This window comes from Leucoraja erinacea, chromosome 5 (genome assembly GCF_028641065.1).
Source record: "Leucoraja erinacea ecotype New England chromosome 5, Leri_hhj_1, whole genome shotgun sequence".
Taxonomy (NCBI): Eukaryota; Metazoa; Chordata; class Chondrichthyes; order Rajiformes; family Rajidae; genus Leucoraja; species Leucoraja erinaceus.
This window is the reverse complement of record NC_073381.1, coordinates 50,934,367-50,954,386: the sequence shown is the minus strand read 5'-3', so window position 1 is coordinate 50,954,386 and position 20,020 is coordinate 50,934,367. Positions and strand designations below refer to the sequence as shown.

The 20,020-nt window shown below is 39.9% G+C and overlaps 1 protein-coding gene across 5 annotated transcripts in view; it reads right to left on the bottom strand.

Moving 5' to 3' along the window:
• Positions 1 to 835: 835 nt before the first annotated feature.
• Positions 836 to 20,020, bottom strand: part of LOC129697238 (protein eva-1 homolog C) — a 271,653-nt gene continuing 252,468 nt past the window's right edge. For 4 of the 5 annotated variants that reach the window (XM_055635589.1, XM_055635592.1, XM_055635591.1 and 1 more), the window contains 3 exons: positions 10,648 to 10,812; positions 4,337 to 4,498; positions 836 to 1,334 (listed from right to left, as the gene is read on the bottom strand). In XM_055635589.1, coding sequence (XP_055491564.1) covers positions 967 to 1,334; positions 4,337 to 4,498; positions 10,648 to 10,812 — 695 coding nt within the window. In that variant the 3' untranslated portion in view covers positions 836 to 966. The remainder of the gene's footprint in view (positions 1,335 to 4,336; positions 4,499 to 10,647; positions 10,813 to 20,020) is intronic. The other variant, XM_055635590.1, reaches the window with a different exon arrangement.

Below are 20,020 nucleotides of genomic sequence, written 5' to 3'. Positions count from 1 at the left end.
AAAGTCCGTTCCCTAGCATCTCAAACTGCAGTGTCAATGTGACTTATAGAACTGAAAGAAAATACCAGAAACGTGCAGCTTGTCTGAATTAGGAGGAAATAGGCAGTGTAATGTTCATCAGATCTCTGCGCTTTTAGCAATTTTTGTTTTCCTTTCATTTGCAATTTTTCTTATAACAATGATAACCTCGGGCAAAACTAAACCTAAGCAGCTGCCGAGAGAAGTGGACACACTGACTTGGTTATTTTTGTACTGCTCTCCATAATTTCCAACAATTGGAGTGGAAGGATGCAAGAAGAAAATCAGCATTCAGAAATGGATTTCCATTCTTTTTTTGTGAATATTCAACCAATAGATCATCACATTTTGGCCATGTTTAACTCATCTTTGGTACAATACATTCATATATCCTGTTTTTGCAAGTTATAAAAGTTACTTCAAAAACACTAAAGTTTTATGAAGTGCTTCCAGTTGTCAGCGTCAAATTAGAAAGGCCAAGTCATGTTCAGGAGTATTTCCTGCAAATCACTGTGCAGCTTCTATGAGGTTGCTTCCCCCACATCCTCAAGTTTTTGTAACATCTTGAATGATATGAAAATTTATCACTATACTTAAACAAATGAAATAACAGGATTTTCTCCCTGAGGCCTCAGACCGGATTTGCTGTAAGAAAATAGACAAACATATCCGTTAACTATGATAAATTCTTTGAATTAACGTTGTTGATTCAGTGGATTCATGGGCAGCAATGGGGTCTTCGGTTGTCAAACACATTAGCTTGATCATGGTGAGAAGTTCTTCCAAATATTTAGTGAAATGAATATTTTTGCACCAGTTATTGTTTGTGAGATGCACCCAGAGCTGAGGATATCTATAGTTCCAGTCTTGCACAGCTGTGGGTACCGAAAGCACCATCATGTATTCTGAGCTCTTACCATTATCAACACCGCTGATCTAGATAGCATATTAGTAATAGCGATTCAAGCTTCTGGTGGCAGGAATATCAGGCTGACCATTCATCCAGATCTCCCTAATTATCCGCTCTCTTTCTTCCAACCTCTGAGCCCGTTCCAGTTCCTCTGCTGAGGTAAAAACATTCATGTTTAAAGTTCTCTCAAAGCGTCGGTGTCGCCTGGCTGACAGGTCGGAGGTAGTGTCAGAATTATCATCCTCACTGTCATCATCATCATTACTGTCCTCCACATCTGTGTTCTTAACCACTGATTTCTTCAAGTCTGTCTGACAGGATATCCGCACCACGAGAGCACACAGTGTAAGTATCAGTCCAATGCACACGCCAGACAGGAAATATAAAGCCGTTTTCTCTGGATTCGCTGAAATGAAGAGAAGTAATTTACTTCTTAATCAAAGTAAACAGCAACATACTGCTCAATGTTCTTCTCAGCTGGTAACCACATGGCAATTTTATTTAGTCTGTCACGAAGGCAGGATAGTGAAGATTATCATATGTCAACAGTGCACTGTTTAAACTATTAACTGAACTGTTTAAACTATTAAACTATTATTCTGTCTCCCTTACCTTTTACCTGTTCCCACTCAAACTAATGTTCAAGCTCTACTGTGTTTTATTAGGTATTTTCCTAAGATTCATTCTTGTGCATTGTAATGGTATAGAAAATATGTTTATGCAAAATATTTATTTAATCTTCAGCTAAATGCTATCACTCAGTCTGACTGAGTTTATTTCAACTCCACCTCAGATCCCTCATGCTGATGAGAGTCAAGGGCCCAGGAATTCCCATTACTTTCAATTGCATAACATGAATTCCAGTACCTCATACAAAAAAGTAATAACTTCTTAAGGGTTCAAATGTCACACAATCCTTCTTAGCTGTGAACTGCAATTGGCGCCAACCTTTGCATGTTTGCCAAAAGCTGGGTGCCCTTCACATTGTTGTTGGTCAGATAAAACTTTTACTTATTCTGCCATTCACTGAAGCTTATGCTGTCACACTTGTTGACAAATCTATTGACACATTGTTGTTTTGAGCATTTTCAAATTGTCCTCTCATTTAAATCAATGGTAACCAAAGTGATAGGATAGACTTCCACAGATAAGCTTTAGTTTTGTTATTTATAGTAGTTAATATTTAACACACACAATAATTCATCAATCAAAATGAAATTCTCCTTTTGTAGCTAAGCATCTTGCCATGCTGCCTTGTTAATATTTAACTACCTTGAATTAAATGTATTCTATAACCCACTGTGAGCTTTAAGAATTGGAGAATGCCGAAATTTATGGTCAGGAAATGCATTAATTTATATTTCAATTAATAAATATCTTGCCACAGTAAGTTTATGTTTAAGGAACATCAACTGGACATATATAAGCAGGTATGATATTTTCTTTAAGCATTTTAAGCTCTATTTGAATCTGCTACATTAGCAAGAAAAACATCAATAAACTATTAAAAATGTCGTTTGTTGGTTTGTAACGGGTTCTATTTCGCGAAAATTCGTTTAAGCTGTTTGTAAATTTACTCCACTCTTTGCCGTAATGGAGATATTTTTACATATTCCAGTAGAATTAGAACATTTGGTTATTAATTTCCCTGCTTTTTTAGTAAAAAAATCAAAAAAAATTAAAATCAAGCTGCTGCATGCATATGCCATCACAATGGGACAGGTGTGGGAGATTGGAACCTTCACGTGGTCTGGCATGCACAATCAAATAAGATCAAATAGAGAAAGTTGTCCCCCCCCTCTCCCTATCTACCCCCCCCTCTCCCCCCCCCCCCACTACCCCTCCCCTCCACCCCTCGAATCCTCCCCCCTCTCCTCCATCCCCTCCACTTCTCCCCCCTTCCTCTTCTCTCCCCCTCCACCTCTCCCCCTCCTCCATCTCCCTCACTCACCCCCTCCTGTCTCCCCCTCACTCCCCCCTCTCTCCCCTCTACTCTCTCCCCTCTACTCTCTCTCTCTCTCTCTCCCCCCACCACCCTCCTCTCCCTCTCTCCCTTCCTTCTCCTTTCTCCTCCTCTCCCTCTTTCTCTCACTCCCTCTCTCTCTCTCTCTCTCACCCTCTCTCTCCCCCCCCCCCCCTCTCTCCTCCTCCTCCTCTCTCCTCTCCCTCCCCATCTCTCCCCTCCCTCCCCCTCTGTCCTCCCCCCTCTCTCCTCCCCCCCCCCTCCCCCCCCCCCTCTCCTCCCCTCTCTCCTCCCTCTCTCTCCTCCCCTCTCTCCTCCCCCACTCTCTCTCTCTCCCCCCCCATTCCCTATTCTCCTCACCCCTCTCTCCCCTTCCTCCCTCCCCCTCTCACCCTCCTCCTCCCTCCCTCCCCCTCCTCCTCCCTCCGCCCCTCCCCGCTATCCTAAAAAAGTTTTGTTTCCATTTTATTCAAAACTTATGTTTTTAATTCATTTGCAATTTAATTTGGGTGTAAATGTTTTTTTTTAATTTGTAACTAGAAAAGTTAAAAACTCTGGGAAAGATCTTTTGACAGCATGGCTGTCAGAGGACTATCAGGGCAGTTCTGGTGCATGTTCTACTGCCCGGGCACTGGGAGAATAGATGTTAGGCATTGCACAGATGCAAAGGCCAAGTGCAGCCCCAGATTCATTATGGTCAGGCTTGGCCTTTAGTAAGATAATTTCTTCTATATTATGGATTTATTTTTCTACATTTTGTTTCATAATATCAATTTCCATTATACCAATGACTAATTAATGAACTGTTCAAAGCAAGAGATACTTTAAATATACACCTAGTGAGAAACATGAGATTCTTGAAATTATTCACCATTGCCATTCAACAGCCTTAATTGTATGTGGTATCTCCATGCTTGGTCTTGGGCCTGCTAATATTTCATGTCCAACATTACAGCTACATTTTAGGAAAATAGCTACCATTGTTCAAAACGCAGCAGCTTGTCGTCTAAATATAACATAAATCCCATTCCCATGCCATTGATTGCAACCTTTCCCCATCCCACCCAAATCAACCAATTTACTACCTCATGGATGAGTTTCCCACAAATATGTTTGGTATGTGCATATCTTTCCAATACAAAGAACATTTACCTCCACCTCAGCAACAATGTTCATTTTAATCCATCTCCTACTGTCTCACGCTTGTCTTGCAGAGTCAATGAGACTTTAACCAACTACCAGCCGCAAATTGTTGCCACTAAACTAAATCTTCTTAGTTATATATGTTTTTTCTTATTTCCTATCTGCAGAACACTTTGGTTTGCTGCTTATATTAATGATGCTATGTAAATGTATGTTGTTCTTTAGACGGTAAAGCTTCAGCCAATACAACAATTAGTTTTCTTACAATACATGGCAAAACAAAATTGCAAGTATTGGCTTACCTATAACGTAAGAGTAGGTTTCCAGAATGTTGCTTAATAATGCCATCTCAGTCCGAATACCCCTCGTTTCCAGAAGTTTCTTATCACTTTCATCCACTGGGATCGGCAGGGGTTTGGTGTCCATTGGATAATTAGAGGCTGATCTTCCTTTCTTCTTTTCTTCTACATTAACACAATGTGTTGTTAATTTTCAAAGTGAGACATTATTCAATACATAGTAAGACCATGCATTGAACAAATAGCAAGAAATCATCTGAAACCGATTCATGTAACGTCACGATTCTCTGACAATTATATGCCAAACAATTTTTTTAAGTTTAGAATGAAAGTCAAGATTATATAGCTGGTGTTGTGTGACAAGACTCAAATCCACTGCGTGAGTTCAGTGTGTAATAGTAACTTTTCCTAGACTTTAGACCAAACACACTAAACTATTGTTCCCTGATTCTTCAGAAGTAAAAGATGAATTTTATTACTGCCTTCAAAGGATCTTTTATTATATTTAGCCAGGATGAGATACAACTTCCTCTCACCAATTGCAGATATGAAATGGTAATAATTTAATTTAAATTTGCTGAAGGTTGTCAATGTTTCTATTATAGAAAAATTGAGATTTTATCAGTTCCTGCCCAGGCTTTGCCTCGAGCTGTTAAAATTTTAATTCACTCCAATTAAGTTATCTAGGAAATCCTGATTTTTGTTTCAAATGTCTTTCATATAATTGTTACAAAGGATTTGTATAGTAGCCTTTTCTTCATTTCAGATGTGCATACCCAATACAGCCCGATATCTAAGCCTATTCCAACATTCTTTATTGTAACTGTGGGAATCGGGATTGGCATCAGACGTTAGGCTTGGATATAAAGAATGAAAATAAACCCAGCCATGGTGTATCTGTAAATCTGTACAGGGGCAGTGTGTAGGCTGAAGTGGGTTAGAAAATTTGGGCTTAGCCTCACCATAGCTGAGTCAATCATGGCTGTGAAACTTAGCCAACAAATGACATAAGTGTAAAGAGAACGTTGGGAGATTGCAGAATAATGCCCTTTAAAGTTATTTTACTATACATTTAGATAAGGATAGAAACGCATGTTGACAAAAAATATGTCATGTACATTAAATATCAATTTTTTAAAATAAATTGGGGCATTGAAGAACTGAAAGAAATAAACACTGTCTTCTCACTAAAGGGTGTCAGGAAGAAAACTAACGAATCAATTCTATTATTGGGTGAATACGAGTTTGGACTGCAGAGTTTTAGTTTGAAGAAGTTTGATTAATGTACCATGAGTCATTTCCAGACTTGAGGGCGGGCTGGGCAATCAGCGTAGGTGGCTTTATTATAAATAACCATAGGACTGGAGATAAAGGTGCATAGCAACTTTGATGATAACATGTATGGCTCACAAACTGCAAAGCACTGTGGACTAGGTGGGAATTTAACGACAACCAACAAAGCTTTTGCAGTAAAATGGAGACACAAGATTGCAGATGCTGGAATCTTCAGCAAAAAATGAATCCTGGAGGAAATCAGCAGGTCAGGCAATAATTGTGAATGGAATGGACAGATGATGTTTCGGGTTCGGATCCTTCAGACAGATGGAATAAGGAGAAGAAAGCTGGTGGGGCAAAGTCTGGCAAGTGATACGTGTATTCAGGTGGGGGTGTGATTGGAAGATGGGTTAAGATAGTGACAAAGGCTAGAGGTGACGGATGGTTTGACTGCCCTGACCACGGGAGAATAAAGAGGGAAGAAGATTGGACTTTATTGCCTTCTATCACAGTGAGGAATGTGGGGAACCCGCCGTGGTGGATGTTTATGTTAACTTTTATGTAGTTGTGTGGATTGTTGCTTTTTGTTTAGTATGGCCATATGGTAATTCGAATATCACTGTACCTTAATTGGAACACGTGATAATAAAAAACCTTTGAAACCTTTGAAAAGGAGACAAAGTGGTGTCAACATACAACAGTACGCCAATTGAACAGCCCCTTCAGCCCACAATGTCTGTGCCAAATGTGATGTCAGATTAAACAAATCTCCTTTGCCTGCATGTGATCCATATCCCTCCTTATCCATGTGCCATCTAAAACATCTTAAATGCCATTGTCGAATCGGCCCTGACCACCACCACTTGCATCCCGTTCCAGCCAACCATCACATTCCATGTTTAATAAAACATTGCCCCACAAATCTTTTTTAAACTATGATCCTCTCACCTTAAAACTATGCCCTCTAGTCTTTCGCAATTCTAACAATGAAGGCACGTACCATAACGCTGCCTTTACCGTTCGATTTACTTGTGTTGCCACAACTTGTATGGAACAATGGGCTTGGACGCCAAGATCTCTGAGCACATCTGTGCTGTTAGGGTCTTGTCGCTAATTTTACTCTCCCCTTGCATTCAACACTTCTCATTTGCTCAGATTAAACTCCATTACACAGGGGGGATAAATGGGAAATGCAGAACTTGGGGATGGGAGGGCAGTGAGATGAACATATAGAGGGGGAGAAAGGACCAGGGTGACCGAGATGGTGGAGAAAGGTCTGCGTACTGGGAATGGGTGGGGCGGGGTGGGAAAGGAAAGAGAGGAGGAGTGGGGGATTAGTTGAAATTAGAGAATTTGCTGTTTATACCGTTGGATACCAAGCGGAATAAGAGGTGATGTTCATCCAATTTGCCTGTGGTCTCACTCAATCATGATTGAGGTATTTTAGAGGCTTTTTGCCCCCAGCATACTTTGAGAGCACAGTTCTTCATCAAAATGATCGTCTGGTCTACGCTTGGCCGTGCTGATGTAGTGCAGGTTATATCGGGAGCACAGGATGCAATAGACAAGCTTGGAAAAGATGCAACTGAACCCCTCTCACCTAGAAGGGCTGCTGTGATCCCTGGATAGGTGTGAGAAGGGGGTGCAGGGACAAGTGTCTTATATATATATATCCTGCAGATATAGGAGAAAGTGTCTGTGGAGAGAGCGGGTTTGGTGAGAAGGGACGAGTGACAGAGAGAGTGGTCTCTGCGGAAAGGGATAGGGAAGGGAAGGTGTGACTGGTGGTGGGATCACGTTGCGGTAGCAGAAATATCAGTGAATGATATGTTGGGTGTGGAGGCTAATGGATTAAATCTGAGGACATGACTTCAGAATTAAGGGACAGAAGTTTAGGGGTAACATGAGGGGGAACTTCTTTACTCAGAGAGTGGTAGCTGTGTGGAATGAGCTTCCAGTGGAAGTGGTGGAGGCAGGTTTGTTGGTATCATTTAAAAATAAATTGGATAGGCATATGGATGAGAAGGGAATGGAGGGTTATGGTATGAGTGCAGGCAGGTGGGGCTAAGGGAAAAAAGATGTTCGGCGCGGACTTGTGGGGCCGAGATGGCCTGTTTCCGTGCTGTAATTGTTATATATGGTTATGTATGGTTATGAGGAATATTCTGAGGAGAGGAGGAACATGTGCTGAATTGCATGACACACAGCAGAAACAGATGGGGGCTCCATCCACAGCAGCGGGGAAAAACACATTTACTGAAGAAAGAGGATATCTTGGATGTCTAAGAGTGGAAAGCCACATCTTGGGAGCAGATGCAACAAAGACGGATAAATTAAGGCTAAGAGATGTCGTCTTTGTAAGATTTAGGGTGAGGGGAGTTGTTTTATGGGAGTCGGTGAGTTTGCGATTGATGTCAATCAATAGCCAGTCTCGTTTGGTTGAGACAGAGAGAATGAGAAAGGGGAGAGAGGTGTTAAAGATAGTCCAAGTGAATATGAAACAGGAAAACAAACAGTTAACACACAAAAGGACTCAAAGTGCTGGAGTAACTCAGCAGTCAGGCAACATTTCCGGAGAACATGGATAAGTGACATTTTGAGTTGAAACAAAACACCAAGGATAGAAGGAATAAGTGACATTTCCGGTCGAGATCCATCTTGAGTCTGAAGAAAGGTCTTGACCCAAAACGTCACCCATTCCTTCTATCCAGAGATGCTACCTGTCCCGCTGAGTTACTCCAGCACTTTGTGTCTATCTTCGGTTTAAACCAGCATCTGCAGTTCCTTCCTACCACCTATCCATGTTCTCTAGAATTATTCATGAATGTGGGAGGCAGCCCTGATGCAATTGTGGATGTAACGGAGAGAGTTGGGGAATGGTGCCAGAGCATGTTTGGAACAAGGAGGATTCAACATAACCAACAAAAAGACAGACAAAGCTGAGGACTATGGAAGTGCCCATACCTATACCTTTGATTTGAAGAAAGTGGGATGAGTCAAAAGAGAAGTTGTTAAGGGTGAGGACGTGTTACACCAGGTGGACGAGAATGTTAGTTGAAGGGAACTGATTGGATCTCTGTTCAAGGAAGAACCAGAGGGCCCTGAGACCTTACTTGTGGCGAATGGAAGTGCAATGGGACTGCATGTCCCTAGTAAAGATGAGGCATGGGGTGCTGAAAAACTGGAAGTTATCGAAGTTGTGAAGATCCCAGATGTAGGTTGAATGGGACTTTACAAGAATCGAGTCATTTGGGGATGTTCTGTGGGGTTGGAGCAGGAGACCATATGAAGGTGACCTTTAGTAGTTATACTGTGTGAACCAAGACCATGAAAAGGTTTGGAGGATTTTTTTTAAATATGGACTATATTCCAAACATGCATTCAAGAGATGTATAATGTGGATAACAAGACAATTAGGTACAACTAAATAATCATGACAATCGTGAACTAACAAGATGTGGAAAGCAAAAGATCAATTTCAGTAACTTCCTACTTTCTTAAAATAAATATCTGCATATTTTTATTTTCAATGTTGTCTATCATTGCTATTTAATTCCTTTTAAGAGGAACCACCTCTGTAAATGTATTAAATTACACATTAGCTTTGCATTTTTTCAGCTACTAGACTGTGCTAAGCTCCATTCAACACTATCTCTGCTTCACAAGCTTCGGTAAACCTTCGCTAAATATTACCCATAAATATTTATTTTCGGCACAATCCACCCAATTATCTTCAATTCCCTAATTTCTTGTGACATCTGAAAACTGCACATGATTCGTACTTATAGGATTTTCAAACCTTACTTCCTGTACTCGTGTTTTCATTCACACAATTGTGTTAAAAATTTCCATCGTTCTTATATCCACATTTAATTTTTAATCAAACTTTCATCTAATTCTGTCTGAAACAGTAATTCGGCACTCAAGGGGAAAAATATATTCTGAAAGTTTGGCAAAGAAAGACGGTAATTGTGATAAGTTGCCCAGTGGGTGGGTGCCTGGAACTTGCTAGAGGCAGATATGATAATGGCATTTAAGAGGCTTTAAACCAGTGGTTCCCAACCTTTTTTTGGCCATGCCCCACATAATCACCTCTAAAATCCTGATGCCCCCCTCCATGTGGTGATATATAATTCTTATCATTTAAAAAGTGAACTCCGTTTCAGCTGAAGAAGCTTAAAACGCCAATACCTTGGTTTAAACAAGCTTCAAAAGAACATTGTGGCGATTATGTAATAACTACACAATAAAGACCTTTTTTACCCCCAAAAAAATATTTACTCAAAATAACATCTGAAACATAAACTACATATGTTTACCTGATGGAAAATCCAAAAAAATTAAAATCGAAAATTTGGATCCAGACCTCCTCAGTCGCGCTCAATTGCCCCCCTTAAAAATCAAATTGCCCCCCTGTGAGGCGTACGCCCCACGTTGGGAACCACTGCTTTAAACAGTCACATGGATATGCAGGGAATGGAAGGATTATGGACCATGTGCAGGCTGAGTAGATTAGTTTAACTTGGCATCATGTTCGGCGTGGACATTTTGGGCCATGGGGCCTGATCTGTGCTCTACTGTTCTTGGTTCTAGGGTGCATATGCAAGTTTTAAAGTCAGATTTATTTGTAGTTAGCAGATTCCTTTTAGATCCTTCTCTAAAATTGATGCATAAACTAGCTATTGGGATGAAGTTGCAAGATAGAACTCTGTGTAAACAGATGAAAGGAAAATATATTTTAGATAAACACAAAACTGAAGATAATGGAAATCATAAAAAAGAATGGGAAATATTGTAAATACTCAGCAGGCCAGAGAAAAACATTGTTCATCATTGTTCTGGTTAACTTTATCCACCGGAAATTCACAGTTTACCTCTCTGCAGTGCTGCCAGACTAGCCCAATATTTCTAGATGTTTTTGTTTTTATGGAGCTGCGCAGTTACTCTGCAGGTACATTGTCATAAATAAATGCTAAGTTAGAGAAAGATAATTGATCCTCCATTATAACCACCTTTTAAAATCATGCAAAATAACATACCTGGCAAGGATGCTTCTGTTATAAAAGGTAACACATCATGGGAAAAGACACCATCTCTTACAATGTTACGGTCATAAGGCTTGTAGTGTGGTGGAAAATTGAGCTGCTGAATCCCTTTATAATGAGTAGGCTTGGGATTGCTTTCGTCCAACAACTTCTTAGGAACTGTAAAGCAAAGTAAATAGCATTATACTGAGTCACAAAGATTTAGAAATCATCAATCAAATTTAATTATCATTCCCCCTTACATATCCTGGCATTTTCAGAACCAAATGGGGGTCAAGTTCTTACTTAATTTGCTCGCATTATCACATGCACAAACCAGCAAGTGATATTCTCCCCCAGAAGATTAGTTAATTCATGTCAGTTTCAAAAGATCTACGATTAATATTGACGTGATATAGCACTACAGTATGACAGGACGAATTAGACAGAAAATTACTGAAGTTGCTTACGGCTGATGAATGGTGAACATGTACGACTGTTGTTTGAGGCTGCTGAGCACCTCTGGAAAAAATGTAATAAGCATTCACCTAAAAATATAGCCAGCTATACCTTCCAATCATGTTAAAGACAGTATCGTCAATTATCCACATTCCAATCTCCACCCTTTGCCCTAGAAATCCAGGCTCCAATAGATTATTCCACTATCATCATGCCTCACATTCAACAGGCTGTTGCAGAGGCTTAATTTGGTTGCCGCCTAGACCACAGCAGGAGAATTGGTAGCACATCTGATGCACTCATTTGAGTTCACTAGAACTCAAGTTCACTCAAGGGCAGAATCTGTAGAGATCTTCTATCGAGCCTCAGACTTCAGGCCTAATGGTATACGTATAGTTGTAGATTCCATTAGCTATGGCACCAATTTCTAATTGCTTTATTTTCAACTCAAATAGAAGGCAAGCATGCTAATATCTAGTGCCATCAGGCAGATCTCTGTTATGAGTTTTTATTTTGACAAGCAGTCCTGATAACTGAAGTGGTGGGAAAGGGGATGAAAATTAGATCCCAAGGCTCAATTACACTTCAACCTAACAAGATTACAATCAACTGCTATAGCTTCTCTTCTGGCTTCACCTGCAACTTTGCCCACGGTTAACCTTGATTCAGCATCCCTCAGATTGATTTTGCCAGGCGGCAGTAGATATTGTCTCCATGAACTTTGGTAAGGCATTTTGCAAGGTCCAATTCGATCCAAAAATAGCTTGCTGATTAGAAGGCAAAAGATGATGATGGAAGGATGCTTTCCTGATTGGAAGGACTACAACCAGTGGTGTATTCCAAGGATCGGTGCTAGGACCCTGACTTGGATGGAGAAGGAATAAATAATAAGCTTGCAAATGAACCAGAAATTGATGGCGTTGTGGGTAGTGTTGTCTAGGATGACAGCAGGAAATGGATCAGATGGAAAGCTTGGCAGATGGCATTACATCTGAATATGCGACGTAATGTATACTGGGATAAATGGTAGGAAAACCAAAATGAAAGAATGCTGTTAAGTAAATGTGTGTATAATTATTTTTCTCCTTGTAATCTCTGAAATTAGTAATCAAACAAATACACTATATGGCCAAAATGTCGACTTTGTATTCTAAAACAAGATACGAAGAAGCAAAGCTTAAATTTGGATTTCACTTAATTTGCTTATGAATTGAATCAGAGGCCTTTGAGCCCTTCATTATATTTCAACCATACATTAATTGTATGGTTACAAAGTTTTGCTGCAATCTTGTTTATATTTCACTTAATAAAAATCAAACCTATGGCTGACCTTGATTTATATTAATATGACATGAAACCACTTGCTACCCAAAATGATTGGAATTTGTCAGGAAATATGATATTGAATAAAATGAATAGATTAATTTTGAAGACTTTTTTGGAATCTATTTAAGTGAAGTGACTTTACCCAGATGTAGTTTGGATTCCTTTGAACCTGAACGAACATTAAAAATGTAGCTTTACCTTTACTTTGAAATTTTATTAGACTACACTCACCACCTCATTTTGAAGTAAAGCTTTATTTTAGTTTTCTCTATTGTTATTAATCAAAATACTTTAAACTTATAAATCACTGTGCACACCTATCATTCAAACAGAATCAGATTTAAATCTTGATCATGACTGAAATCCAACAGCAGCAACGGGGTAGATTAAAGCAACAAACATCAATTAAAAATCTTTCATTGATATTTGACAGAGTGTAGGACAGCTGTACAAACTTCAGACCAAGCCATTCTACAGATTTTAATCACAGTGAAATAAAATTGTAACTAATGTGATGTTTAATGTCTGTGCATTACTAAAATAGCACAGTGCCTTGGCGTTGACCACATCCTAACAATGGAATCGATTTATTTGCAAAAGGATTGTTTTGAGTAAAATTACTCTTCAACTGTGCCCACAAAATAATTTCCTATGCTTCCTTTCAGTTAGAAGAGGAGGATAAAACCTCAGTTAAATAAAAGATGAGAAAACCTACCTCATGATATCAGGTACGTAGGCCAATTTAATATATATATATATTATTAATTTTTATTTTTTATTATTATATTATATAGATTAAACAAATAGCTGTTTAATGAATTAGCTTTTTGAATTACAATCAAAATCCAACTTTAAAAACCCAGCATTTAAAGACATTCTGTAATATGTATATAATAATGACTGACAAAATGCAAAGCAATAACAAAATAATGAAATGATTGATGCTTCGGTCAGCTATTTAATTTTAGTAATCCAATCATTATGAACCCATTATGTCATAATAACTTTTTCATCCTTATTGCCCAACCATTGAAAAAGCCAAATGCATGTCAGTAAACAACAATCAGTAAATTACAATTATTGCTTAAAAAATAAAAGTAATTACAAATACATGACAAATTATTAGGAAATGATAAAAGGACAGGTTAATATTTTGTTAGAATACTTTTTTCAGAACACATTTGTTTAGACATTGGCCCAAATCATTAAGTTTGCATCATAACATCAAATGTGTTTTACACTCATCTTACTAAATCCTATTTCATTGATGTCAGGCCCAATTAGCCCTCGATAAAATACAATAAACAATCCTACTGGTTAAAATGGGCATGGTATGAATGAGGTGAGTTTCAACTAGGGGAGTAATGTAATAAATTGTTTTACTGTTCACCTGCTTGATGTTTTTCCATTTCAAGAATGCTGTATTTTTAACATTTGTACTTTTAAAACAATTTCAGATACCGAATATTGTCTAAACAATGTTACATTGCAAGCTAAGATTAAATATATTTGATTAGAAACTGTAAACTAAAATCAAATTAGCTTACAGTTTCTGAGACAGTATCAACCATTTTGGTCCCAAACAAAGACCTAAACAAGTTCCTCCCCCAGTTACTTAAGCTTGAGGTTCATCACATTTATGCAAACTTCGCAAAATTTCTTCTACTTCATGCCATATCACCCTCTTGTATTCTTTCTTGGCAAAATAATTTTGACATTAGAACCAGTAAACTAGAATTCATAACGCAATGCAAGAGATAAAATTAATAAATCTGGAATTAATGGTCAATTCATGTTCATATCTTTCAACTAAATTTCAGACATGATCCTTGAATTTCCAAAACGTCATGTACACAACTACATCATTTTAAAATGACAGTTGAACAGATAGGAAATTCGCTTTGTAGAAGGTTGTTTTTTTAGACTGTAGGTCTATGACTAGTGGTGTGCCACAGTGATCAGTGCTAGACCTTTTGCTGTTTGTGTTTTATATCAACAACTGGTTGAGAATGTGCAAGGCACGATTTGCAAGCTTGCAGATGAAACACAAGTGGGTGGCATCACCAGGGGCGGATCTACTATGAAACTAATTAAGCTTAAGCTTCAGGGCCCCTAATCCCGTAGGGGCCCCAGAAGCGACTTTAGTCCTGATATTCTTCCGATTTAAATCGGAATTCCGATTTTTTTGTTTTCCTAGAAATGAAACATATTTTTCGCCTCGACTAAATTTCACCTCACACTTAAACCTCAACTCGCTAAACCTCCCACCTCACACCTAATTACCGCCTCTCTCCCGCTCCCGTGGGGAGGGGCTCGGACTCGAACACGCCCCTCCCCTCCCACTGGTTCTCTCGGGCAATGCGCCTGCACCACTCTCCGCACTGCCCCCCTAGTTGGACTGACGTTAGGCGCCGCCAACGGCCGGGGAGGGGCTATAAATAGCGGGAGCGGGAGAGAGGTGGCGATTAGTCGAGGCGTGGATTAGGTGTGAGGTGGAGTTTAATCGTGAGGTGGGAGGTTTAGTTGAGGTGCGAGGTTTAGGTATGAGGAGAAGTTTGGTAGTGAGGTATCCTCGATGCGATGAGTTTAGTCGAGGTTTAGGTGAGGGGAAGTGAGCGTAGGTGAGGTGAGTGTGGTGTCTGAGCTCAGGATGGGAGACCGAGGTGCTACTGAAGGAGACAAGACCACTCACTGCCTTCTGTGGCAGAGAATTCCACAAATTCACAACTCTGGGTGAAAATGTTTTTTCTCATTTCAGTGCTAGGCAAAGAGACATTTCAGGTAACATGTTTTATGTAAAGATTTTATTAGCTGCATGAGGCCATTTATTGAAACATATAAGATTATTAAGGGTTTGGACACGCTAGAGGCTTAGGAAACTTGTTTCCAATGCTGGGAGAGTCCAGAACCAGGGGCCACAGTTTAAGAATAAGGGGTAGGCCATTTAGAATGGAGATGAGTAAATACCTTTTCACGGATAGAACAGGAAATAAAATTACTAGAACTGGACAATGCAACTGACCCAACCATAGATAAACATAATAAGATAGCTTTATTGAAATATAAAATCAATAGAATACTATCGGCAAGAGTTATAAGATTATTCCAAATTACAAACCAAGCACACTTCGAATTTGGGGATAAGCCACATAAATTACTTGCGAGGCAACTGAAGCAACAAGAAAAGGAAAAAACTATCACTAAAATTAAATCGGATAAGGGTGAGTTTCTAACACTGCCAAAGGGTATTAATAAGAGGTTTGCCCAATTTTATCATAATTTATATACATCTAAAATAAATACAGATGTTAGTAAAATTACAAATTTTTTAGATAATTGCATTCTCCCAAAATTGGATAGTTTAGAACAAGAGCAATTAGGAGCACGGATTACTAGTGAAGAAATAAAACAAATAATAAACTCACTGAAAAATGGGAAGACCCCAGGACCAGATGGTTTTAGTAATGAATTTTATAAAAGATTTCAGGAGTCAATTGTACCAAGATTATTCAATTTATACATGCAGGCTTATACCGAAAATAAACTACTAGAAACCCAACAATAACGCTTATACCAAAAAAAAAATAAAGATTTAGATGAATCGGGTTCTTATCGAGCTATTTCACTTCTAAATACGGATCAGAAAATTTTAGCAAAGATTCTAGCTAGAAGACTGAATAATTATATTAACAATTTAATAAATACGGATCAAACGGGATTTATACCGAAAAGACAATCATTTAATAATTTGAGAAGGCTTTTAAATATAATGTACTCTCAAAATGAGGACAATGAAGATATTTCAGTTGTTACGCTGGATTAATGGTCAATTCATGTTCATATCTTTCAACTAAATTTCAGACATGATCCTTGAATTTCCAAAATTAACTATGTTTTGTACTGTATTAACTTCTAATAAAATAAACAAAACAAAAAAAAACAAAAACAAAAAAAAAACAAAAAAAAAACCTTTTCACCCAGAGGGTTGTAAATCTGTGGAAATCTCTGTCTCAGAAGGCAGTGGAGGCCAATTCTCTGGAGGCTTTCAAGAGAGAGATAGATACTCTTAAAGTTAGTGGAGTCAAGGGATATGGGGAGATGGTAGGAATGGGATACTGATTGTGGATGATTAGCCATGATCACAGTGAATGGCGGTGCTGGCTTGAAGGGCCGAATGGCATACTCCTGCACCTGTTGTCTATTTCATGAAACACATATCTTTTGGGGGTTATTTTACTGCTTATGCGTTAGAAAAATTCTACGCTTCTGTTATGTAAACTACCAGCGAAAAGCTTGAGAATCACTTTAAATTTATTGAAAATGCAGGAGCTTCAGGGGGCGTTGCCCCCTGAACCCCCATCGGGGGCCTAGCCAGCCTGTCGTGGAACAACCCCATTGAAGAAGATAACAGTGGTTACCCTGACCACATTGCTGGTTGCGAAGGGGCCCCCATAACAGTTCAAGCTTCAGGGCCCCAAAAATGTAGGTCCACCACAGGAAGATAGGGTGGCCAAGAAGGCCTTTTATTATAACAATGTTTAAAATACATTTGGACAAGTACATGGATAGATAAGTTAAGAAAGATATGGGCCAAATACTGCCAGGGGGAACTAGTGCAGATGGAGCATGTTGATCGGTTTGGGCAATGGGCCTGTTACAATGCTCTATGACTCGGTTCGATTTCAGATATGCAGGCTTGGATTTTAATTAGTGTCCAGTGCTCCATTCTATAAATCAAAACCGGGGCAGGATTTATAATAAATATATTCTAAAACAATTTGTAGACTAAAAGCCCTGTCCCACTGTACGAGTTCAATCAAGAGTTCTGCCGAGTTTGCCCTGAATCGAACTCGGAGATTTACGGTAATGGCCGCTCGTAGGTACTCGGTGCTCTCGTGGACATTTTTCAACATGTTGAAAAATCTTCACGAGTCTTCCCGAGCTTACCGCGTTTCCCGAGTACCTGCCATTAGCGTTACGAGTCCCCGAGCTCCGATGTACCCGCTACGTACATTCTACGTGCTTCCACGAGTTTGATTTTTTTTTTAAACTCGGGAGAGCTCTTGAATGAACTCGTACAGTGGGACAGGGCTTTACGAAACGGGAGCAGGAAGTGGCCACTTGAATACAATCATGGTTTACATATGACCTCATTTGCACCTTTTCACATAATTCATTTAAAGCTTTCTTCTCCTTGTCCTTCAATCAATCAATCAAGAATAAATCAAAATATCCAGTTTTATGAGTGTTTTCAGTTCAAAAAGGGTGAACTACTGTAGAATTATGCACAAATAAACATTTTAAAACATTAAGCCATCCCCACAGACTGCACTAGCTGGATGATGTACCAGTATCTCACAATTGTTTCCAATAATTTAATTACCAGACGCCCGTAAAATCTCTGTGACAATCTGAATCCCTCTTGTCCCAGTGTCAGTGCCAGAATCGTATTTGAACCAGATCCAGCCGAAACAAAACCACATTAAACTTCTCAAAATCACTTTAGTAAGAAAAAGTTAATAAGTATTTTAATTGTTCACTCAAGTGTGCTGTTTTGACATCAGATTCCGTGGTTCCAATGACGAGGGAACTGCTCGACAGCAAGAATGAGCCAAGATTATACAATAACTGCTCAAATAATGAGTGTAGGAAAGTACTGCGGATGCTGGTTTAAATCAAAGGTAGACACAAAATGCTGCAGTAACTCAGAGGGACAGGCAGCATCTCTGGAGAGAAGGAATTCCTTCCCGCTGAGTTACTCCAGCATTTTGTGTCTACCTGCTCAATTAATGAATTGGATAATGGGATCCAGTGACAAGTAGGATGTACTTTTAAACCTCTGTGTATGAATTACACCCACTTTTGCTTATTTCTTTATTTCACAACCACAAGCCAAATCATACTTGGTCTGGTCCTCTGCACACACTTGTTCATCCTGCAACCATGTTTACTTTTTGGAGTCCCATCAATATTGGAGTCCCATCAATATTAATGTCCTAGAGGCTTCAGCGGTACAACCACCCCACAAACAGGAGCAATCCATGAGCAGCAAGGCCTGAGGCAGCAGATCGCAAGATCCAACCATTGGGCCACCACACTGTCCTTTAGACAGCTCGTGCCATCAGGCCTTTGAATTGAACTGCTTTTCATCTCCCAAATAATTGGGAGATATTCAAAAATAGCTCAAAAGGATTTATATAATTTTAAAATATTAGAGCATACACAAATAACATAAGCAAAGACATACAAGTGATGTTAATTAGAAATTACTATCAAATCAACAACGGATATAAAATCACGCTCACCTTTCTAATAAAGAGAGGTGAACTAATTCAAGAGTATGTGGCAGCACCAAATAGGCCAGCTGATACAAGGCTGAGATGGTGAATGGACCCCATGTCTGTTCTCCACCTTTAGACTGAGTATCAAGTGGAGAGGGAAGTCAGATGAGCCAACATCTCACCGCCAGCTGATATCTAACTTCTGTATTGCAATGTGTATAAATGAGGAAGGAGCTTGTCCACAAAGACCACGGGAAACAAAGTATGTTAGATTGTCCATTACACTGTCTCTTACCTGTCAATTTTCACTGAACTTACAACTGGAAGTCCTAATCGAAAAACGAATCAAACTATGCTACATCCTTTTAGAAGGTTCTGAAACCAGTATGTGGTGGAAGATGGCAACCTTCACGTGGTCTGCCCTGTTTCGACAAATGCAATCGACCTGGCGTACACATTCAAATAAGATCAAATAGAATAAGTTGTCCTACAACTTTAGGCTGTGCACGCCATACACAAGAAGAAGAAACCAGTATGAATAGAACAAGCAACTATGTCCATCATAGATCTATCAGACAGCAGAATCATATATAAAGAGCAACATTCTGAACTAGGAAACATAATTTATGATGGTTACACAGAAAAGCTGGAGAAACTCAGCGGGTGCAGCAGCATCTATGGAGTGAAGGAAATAGGCAACGTTTCGGGCCGAAACCCTTCTTCAGACTGATCGGGGATGGGGGGTGGGTGGGGACAAGAAAGGGAAAAGGAGGAGTAGCCAGAAGGCTGGAGGGTGGGAGGAGACAGCAGGGGAGCTGAGGAAGGGGAGGAGACAGCAAGGACTAACAGAATTGGGAGAATTCGATGTTCATGCCCCGGGGGTGTAGACTCCCCAAACGGAATATGAGGTGCTGTTCCTCCAATTTCCGGTGCTGCTCGCTGTGGCCATGGAGGAGACCCAGGACAGAGAGGTCGGAGGCGGAGTGGGAGGGGGAGTTGAAGTGCTGAGCCACCGGGAGGTCAGCTTGGTTATTGCGGACCGAGCGGAGGTGTTCGGCGAAACGATCGCCCAACCTCCGCTTGGTCTCACCGATATAGATCTGCTGGCATCTAGAGCAGCGGACGCAATAGATGAGGTTGGAAGAGATGCAGGTAAACCTCTGTCGCACCTGGAACGACTGCTTGGGTCCTTGAACGGAGTCGAGGGGGGAGGCAAAGGGACAAGTGTTGCATCTCCTGCGGCCGCAAGGGAAAGTGCCCGGGGAGGGGGTGGACCGAGAGGGAAGGGAAGAATTGACAAGGGAGTTATGGAGGGAGCGGTC